Below are 8,683 nucleotides of genomic sequence, written 5' to 3'. Positions count from 1 at the left end.
TTGACGTTTTTTGACTTACGCAAACGCAAAGATTCCATGATCACGATGATGATGTCACTGGTGGACGGGTTTTGGAACTGCACGCCCTAGCTCCTAGTCCTATGAGACACACGAGTACAAAAACAAATGTGGTATTTCATCATGAACATTAGTGAAGACCAATTATACAGTATGAAGATAGCTTGAAAAGTGGAGGTCCTTTAATAACACGTGTTTTAGAAGAACTCAAAAACTTTTAAATTAGGAATACATACATGATTAAGACGGTGACAGGCTGCGACGTCACAACGTATGTGGCTTATTGCATCTCATCGACACAGACGGAGCTACAGGGTTGTGTATAGAGAAAGAAAAAAAGAGATCATTGCGCTATAAAAGCGATACAGGCTTAAAACAAAATCACTCCTGTTTCTACTCAGGAAGAGAGAGAGAGAGAGAGAGAGAGAGAGAGAGAGAGCACAACAACACAAGGCAAATCGATACTGTCATTATGGAGCCAGAGTAAGGCTGAATTAGATGTCACAGGGCCCCAGGGTTAAAGAGATGGCTTGACATATGTGAACATTATGAGCAGTGTGTGATGGATAAGGCTGTGTGTGCGCGCGCCTTGGTTAGAGTGTGTGTGTGTGTGTGTGTGTGTGTGTGTGTGTGTGTGTGTGTGTGCGTGCCGCATGTGCACAAACACACACAGGGTCGTCACCCAATGGCAGCGGAAAAGTAACAAAGATTCCATGTATGGCGGCGGCCCCTCAACAAAGCACCGCGCTTGTGATATTACATTGTTTAATAGCATTTTAAAAAGCCGGTTTTCTCGCTCTGTGTGTGTGTGTGTGTGTGTGTGTGTGTGTGTACATGTGGCATGTACATTTGAGCAGGGGCGACTGTGGCTCAGGAGGTTATAGAGCAGGTCGTCCAATAATCCGTTGGTCGGCCGTTCGAATCCCAGCTCCTGTCGAAGTGTCCTTGGGCAAGACACTGAAAGCCAAAATTGCTCCCGATGTGCTGGTTGGCGCCTTGCATGGCTTCCGACCGCAATCGGTGTATGAACGTGTGTGTGTGTGAATGGGCGAATGTAATGCACTATATGTAAAGCGCCTTGGATAAAGGCGCTATATAAATGCAGCATTTACCATTTACCACAGTCTGGAAGAGGCATTCCTTTCCAATGCGTCTTAAGGATGCTATTATACAGCTTGGCCCAAAATGGGTTAAGTGCAGTTTTGAGGATTCGTACTTTACTTGAGTATTTTCCAATTTCCAATACTTTTTTACTTCTACTCCACTACCCCTCGGATCCATATATTGGACTTTTGCTCCACAACAAACAAAACATGCTTTAACCCATTTTGGACTGGATTCTAAAAGGCATTCTACATTTTCTAAAAGTTTTCTGGAAAAACTTCAAATATCTATATTAAACTTTTTTTTTTTTTAATTTTTGAATACTGCCCCTCGGCCAATAAGGGACCACTATTATTGGTGGCATAACTACGGTTATGTTTGAAGGTCACGAAGTCAATAATGGGTTTAAATGATTTAGTGCCAAATAAGCAGTGCCCCCCACTTCACACAGGTGTGATTTTTTTTTACCAATTGCCTATAAACCGCAATACCAGGTGCTGGAACTGAGCTCATGCTTCCTTCAATGCACGAGGAGTCCAAGCGGATTCTTTTCACCCGACAGGGGGGAGTTTCCCCGGTTGGACGTAGCGCGTGGAAGGAAAACATTAGAACCAGTTAATTTCCCCTCCATCAGGCGCCCCCGTGCATTTTGTGAGGGTAGGGGACACGGGGAGAACATGCATCATGGGCGCTGATGACGCGGAGGAGAGAACACGGCCCCATCGCCCACAGCGGGAATCATCGAACCCACCGACGACTGCGCCACCGTGGTGTCCCTCTTTGCCCAGTTCTTACACTTGCTGCCAGTTCCCACCTGACGTCGCGTCGGAGTTCAGACTGATCCAGATCGTACCGAATAACTGCCAGCTTGCATAAGGTCTTCAGACTAGGACTCGAGTCTAAGATGAACAGGTCATTATTGGCAAATATGACAATTCGATCTCCCACCATGCAAGCGTGAGATTTCCCTAGACTCCAGCATTTTCCATTTGTCTCAACCTTCTTCCAGGAGAAGGTCTGTGGACTGAATCTCCTCAGATCATCGCGACCAAATATGCAACCGAATATGTACAGCTCTCCATTGTAGGCAAAGGCTGAATAAAACTCGAGTTTTGGAAGAGGATGTGCAGAGGACGTGTTCAGCCAGGAGTCGGTCTCCGTGTCAAACACTCTGATGATGTTGTTGTGGTGTTGCCGGTACCCAACGCTGTCCATGAATACAAACATCTTTGTCCCGATAATGGTGGCAGAGCGACCACTTAGCTGTGGAGTTCTTAGGGTGTTGATTGAAGACCAGACCATTGTGCTGGTGTCCAACTTGTAGATGTCAGTCGTCAATATGTAGCATCCTACATAAAACATGACCTTCCCCAAGGCACAGGCTGAGTGGCCACACCTCTCATATGGAACAGTCCCGGTAACCCTGGGTTTGAGCCATGTGAGGGCGTCGACATTGAACGCATAAAGCACGTTGTCAAAGTCAGGCTTCCCTCCCCAGATGTAGACTGTATCCTCTATCAGCACAGCTGTGCATCTCCATCTCCTGGACAGAACCTCACGGTGACCTTCTCCTTTCCCAGGGGTCAGAGGGGTCAGCGTCCTCCAGCGCAGAGACAGCGTGTTGAAGGCGAGGACATGGATCTGACGACGTCTGTCCTTCGTGTCCTTTGCGACGACGCTGTAGCCGCCGATGGAATACACATCGTTTCCCACGGCGACAACATCATCGTGGCGCCTTCCGGACTTGTCTCTGAGATGCGCGGAACGCCAAAACATTTCAAACCCGGTGAAGAATGGAGTGGCCTGTGCGTGCGACCACTTTTACTGGTACAGTGGCGGAAACGTAATGGCACGTTTGGCCAATCCATGAAGCCGATACTTAGACGATGACCATATACGGTATGGTCATTTGATCGCCATGCCAACCGATCTATGGACTCTTAATGTTAGCCTTAAGCAGTGACTTCATGTGGCAGCCACGGTGGGCGCCCCTCACTTCACACAAGTGTGTTATTGAGAGATGCTATTGGGGGTTGTGCAAATACAAACATTGAATGCCATTGGCAATGGCCAGTTTTGAGTCTTTGTTGGGACCGAAGGTCGCATTTACTATGAAATCCTGCATCCTGCGTCCGTCACACTTCCATATATGGCCATGCCTCGTGACATAATCGGGGATCTCCATATATGGGCATATGCATATACGTATATGGAGATCCCCTGGTTGGCTCTGCAGGGCCTACAGAGCCAACCAGCAGCCTTGGCAAGTGCATCATCGGACCCAGAGCGACCTGACCTGGAACAACATATTTGTACAATCGAACTTAGGGATTAAAATGGGTTAAAGTACACCTGATACTAAACCGTTTGTTTCTTTCTTTTAGGGTCAAACTCTATTTGCAGCTGCCCTGCCTCTATATGGAGCATATCCCACAGAGGCTGTGCAGCGGTGATGGAGAGCCAGGATACAGATGCCCTGCCGTGGGTGATGCATGGGCCAGACCGCCTATTGATCGCGGCTGCCCCCGCTGCCCCGATTCATCATGTCATCTTTGTTTAGACGGCTGGATACCCCGGACGCAAGCGCCTCCATTTAAGTCCCGCAAAGTAAGAGCCCTTTTCGTCTCGGCCGGCCTGTTAAAAAAAATAAAAAGCACACGGTTGTGCCGTCGCCTCAGAGCGAGATGGATGATCGCCACAGCGATGCAGCCGCTCCGCTCCGTCCCGGGTAGCCCGAGTGCAGCAGAGTGCGTGACCCCCAAAGCCGCATCTTCATCAGACACACGGCGCTGACAGGGACGTCCGTCATCCGCCATGTAGCAACCCGACCGCCCGCCGGGTGAACTATAGCCTATACCGCTGCGCGCATGCACGCCGCGCCACTATACTGCTTATTATGCCCACGCACTGGGAGCAGACGTTAATACAGATCAGAGAAGTGGTTCACCTTATCCCGGGGTGAAGAGATACACCGACCGCCTGGGAGTTGTTCCTTATACAGCTAGATAACCAGTTTACGGGGGTTTACGCGTGTGACAGTTACGGTCAATCAAAACCAATCGATTTAACAGTTTATATGGTATAATCTATTTTAATGAAATATTCCCCATTCGTGTGGATTGAGTGGTGCCCCCTTGTATCATAATGATGTGTCACATGACGTCTCGGGGGGGTAGGTAGACATACAGAAACAGAGAGAGGGATAGTGCTGCACTGTTGCCTGCTAATGAGAGAGAGATAGGGAGAGAGAGAGAGCTGGGGGGGGGGGGGGGGGGGGGAGTTGCACCACTCAGTTCACACGGGTGTGATTTTTTTTAAATATCTACAGTATGCAGCATCACATCATGAAAATGAGCCACGATGCGACACATTGTGAGCTTATGGATCGGCTACAGATATAGGAGGTGGTCCCGATTGAAACGTCAGCCTTTCTTTAAGTTTATTTTGTTTTTGTGATGTCACATTATGCACAAATGGGGGGGGGGGGGGGGGGGGGAACAATGTCGCTCGAGTTGTGGACTTGTGGTGCAAGAGAAGCTGCTTTGTGTGGATTCTGTGTCTTGGGAGCTTGAAATAGGAATATCTTTGACGTCTTCATCTTTCATAAGATGATTGTAGCAGGTCCCTGCACTATACAATATAACCATAGTTGCACAGTACACTAGGAAATAAAAAATATATTATTGGACAAAAGCCATCTCACAAACTCAATCTTCCAAGCACTTGACTTCATGGTGAATGAACATTTTGAGGGGAAAAGCCATCGTGTGTGTGTGTGCGCAAGATGCATAATTTGGGAGAAAATAAATGCCCGTATTCTGGGTTTTGATACATCGAGACTCCAGGGTCTTTTGCGTGCAGCAATATTCTAGACAAAACCCTCGACAATGGGGCAATAACAAGAAAACACACAATAGCTCTGTTATAAGAACATGTTGCTGATGTATGACTTTTATCTTCACTGGCACCGCGGGACAGAGACCTCCAGAACTAATTTCCCTATGGGGACATTAAAACTATATCTTATCTCGACGACGATGAAAGCTGAAGCCATTTATGTAAATGATATTGAGCTTGTAGAGTGAGCAGACAGATCAGTCAGAAGGAAAAGGCTTTTTGCTGGAGAGGGAGGAGCAGAAGAGCATGAGCGTTATTATCGCCCGGAGAGACCGATTAGAGAACGTGACAATACAAGCACCGGAGGGAGAGGCTATAGGACATCAGAGGAAAACAGACAAGTTGGCGGGCTGGGGGAACACATTGAGGGAATGCACGTTGTCGGCTTGTCGCCTGGTGGTAAAACCATCAGACCAGTTTCCCCCCCCCCCCCCCCCCCCCATTTGCTGTATAAAGACCATTAACCCATTTTTTAACTCATATCTTTGGGGTCTAACTCTGGCCTCTTTCCCAGCCCCGCCCGGAGACTGAAGGCGATGTCAGGAAGTAGTGTGAGGTAAAGAGTAACAAGAGGAAGGGAGGCCAATGCCTCGCTTTACAGTAGTCCTCGTTTTACAGTCGTTTTACAATAGTGAGGGAAAGCGGAACAAGAGCGAGAAGAGGGAGGGAGGCCAATGCCTCGTTTTACAGCAGTGCTCGTTACAGTAGTCCTCGTTTTACAGTAGTGAGGGAAAGAGGAACAAGAGCGAGAAAAGGGAGGGAGGCCAATGCCTCGTTTTACAGTAGTCCTCGTTTTACAGTCGTTTTACAATAGTGAGGGAAAGAGGAACAAGAGCGAGAAGAGGGAGGGAGGCCAATGCCTCGTTTTACAGTAGTGCTCGTTACAGTAGTCCTCGTTTTACAGTAGTGAGGGAAAGAGGAACAAGAGCGAGAAGAGGGAGGGGAGGCCAATGCCTCGTTTTACAGTAGTCCTCGTTTTACAGTCGTTTTACAATAGTGAGGGAAAGAGGAACAAGAGCGAGAAGAGGGAGGGAGGCCAATGCCTCGTTTTACAGTAGTCCTCGTTTTACAGTAGTGAGGGAAAGAGGAACAAGAGCGAGAAGAGGGAGGGGAGGCCAATGCCTCGTTTTACAGTCCGCGGCACGACTAGGTGGCGGCGCTCGCCTAAACGAAGCCGATGTTCAAAGCCTTATAAAGATCGTCTCGTTTTGGCGAGCCAGCACAGAGTCGTACGATGGAATATAAAAATGTGAGCTTTAAAGAGAGAGGCAGAAGAGGTGAAGCGTAAAGCTACAGAAAGAGTTTTATTTTTGCATGCTACAGAGGTAATGCATAGTACACTCACACACAGACACACACTCACACACACACTCTCACACACACACACACACGCAGGAGAGAGCGAGAGAGAGAGAGACCGTGAGCTAGGGGGGGGTGGGGGAGGACTATCAAAAGCAGGAAACCAAGTCGCACTTCTCCCTTGGTAGAAAAAGTTCCGCTTTTAATTGTACTGCTTCCAAACTATAACCAATCCTTACATTTAAAGATGTAAAAAGTGGGACTAATATAGAAAATATACATTACGTTTTATTTCTAAACAACAAAACCAAGTGTGTCTTGATTTAACAATCAAGAGGTCTGAACACGATTATTCTTTTAAAGGGGGCTCCAAAAGTAATTTCTTTTTTTTTTTACTTTCCCCCGCAAGATAACAGTTTGACTTCATGACTGGAGAGCTTCATTTGTCTTTCCTCGAAATCAAAAACACATTTCCACCCCCGATCATCGTTTACAATTAACCCATTCTGAACGAGAACCCATTTTGGTGTTTAGCATCATGTTATGCTTTAGCAATTGAAAAATAGCAGTGGCACGCTACGAGCTTGTAGGTCTGCTATTTTTGAAAAATCGAAGAACGACTGACATTTTTAGAATCTGATCTCAGGTCAGAATGGGTTAATCAGACCAGTGTGTGTCCAGTGGAAACCTTGTATGAATCTGATCTCAGGTCAGAATGGGTTAAATAAAAAAAAGAAACACTAAAGGCACATAAACTTTGGTCCAACCAAGTAAAGCCACCCCGCCCTTCGGTAAACTTGATCACATGACAATCACAGTGGACTCAATTCTGTTAGCCGCTTCCAAAGGCATGCAACACTTTGTCTCTCACCCCAACAACCTAACAACATCTAGTAGACATGCTTAGAAAACCATAGTCACTTTCAATCCAAGTACGACACCAAATCGCTTAGGGAATAAGAAAACAAAACAAAATCTTGTTCTTGGGTTAAAACAAAAACGAGAAAAAATAATGTCTACAAAAGATTAAACTACAGAACACGGTGGTTCAGCTAAAAGGATAGGTTTGCTCTTTTGCAATCACTTATTCAAGTACAGAGTTGGAACAAATCTGGAAAAAAGCTTACGTTTGTTGTCAAAGCTATGCGTGTTCCCTTTTCACGTCTGATCTGCTCACGACTTAACTATGTTCACCTTGCTAACAAGTAACGTGGGTTTGAGCTGGGCTGTGGGATAAAAAAAAAAAAAAAAAGGATTTTCTTTTTTTTCCATGACTTGAAAACAAAATTGAAAAGACTTTCAGTCATTTCAGAAAGAAATCAAAGAGAAATCCGAATAATTTCATTAATTAGAAAGCAAATCTTTAACTCATTTTGGGCAGGAACCCCTTTTTGGTGTTTCAAACACCATAAGTCTTATAACTTATAGGGTCTGCTATTTTTGTCGTGAAAATGTGCCTCAGATCTTTGAATGTATATTCTTTCTGAGCAAACGTTTTTAACTCAAATCTTTGCTTCTGAGGGGTTCCTGGAACAATATATTTTCACATGGGGGTCGGCGGCCAAATACATTTTTGGGGTCCTTGACATGAAATACTGAGAACTACCGACAGGGGGAAAAAATTGGTTTTTCAGAAAATGGTCATGATTTAGAAGATTTTTTTTTTAATTTCGATGTCAGGCCTAAATGGCCTTCGCTGTTCAGAATCCACATAAAACCAATCTGATTCCAATATGGATAGGCAAAAGCAAAAAAAAAAGTTGTCGACAATCTGAACATAGCCATGGTAGTTTCTCAATACTGAACCAGTGAACATATACATTTCATAAACAGTGTCCAACACAAACAGCAAACCTATGCTTTAAAACTGGGGGAAAATAAGCGTACGACGCGACGCCATTATGAGTTTCGCTGTCTTGTTGTATAATGTGGCAGAGAAATCTTGTCCCACTAATAATTACAGTTAAAGAAATAATGTACCTGAAAAATGTCTTGTTTGACTCGTTTCTACCAAGCCTACGAGGATGTCTGAAAGATGGAATTTGAAAGGCTCGCATTTCCCAATAACGTCCAAAGCTATACCAGAATACCAATGTGCCTCCAAAAGCATAGTATGGGGGTTATTTGAACACAAACCGGGTCAGCTGTGAAAACTGGATGAAATTGTGAGGTAAGGCACAGCAGTATCTTAACTAAGAACCACTAAAACTAAAACGCTCCTTCGTATAGCACGCGCGGGGGGGGGAGGGGGACGACGGCATGGGATGCGTTTAAAAAAAAATAGTTGTGGTACAGTTACAGAGGGGGGCAGAGGATGACAAAGGGGGGGGCAGCAAATAACGCACGGAAAGTACACGTTTCTTCA

At 45.8% G+C, this 8,683-nt stretch overlaps 1 protein-coding gene across 1 annotated transcript; it reads right to left on the bottom strand.

Annotated features, from left to right (window-relative positions):
- Positions 1 to 298: 298 nt before the first annotated feature.
- LOC308336456 (kelch domain-containing protein 3-like) lies at positions 299 to 3,931 on the bottom strand (the record flags this gene model as incomplete). Its single annotated transcript, XM_080793821.1, has 3 exons — positions 299 to 326; positions 1,937 to 2,872; positions 3,822 to 3,931. The coding sequence occupies 3 exons, from the start codon at positions 3,929 to 3,931 to the stop codon at positions 299 to 301; spliced, it is 1,074 nt and encodes a 357-aa protein (XP_080649947.1).
- Positions 3,932 to 8,683: the final 4,752 nt, after the last annotated feature.

This window comes from Protomyctophum bolini, assembly GCF_963924005.1.
Source record: "Protomyctophum bolini genome assembly, chromosome: 21".
Taxonomy (NCBI): domain Eukaryota; kingdom Metazoa; phylum Chordata; class Actinopteri; order Myctophiformes; family Myctophidae; genus Protomyctophum; species Protomyctophum bolini.
The sequence above is the reverse complement of the archived record's forward strand: the minus strand, read 5'-3'. Positions and strand labels throughout refer to the sequence as shown.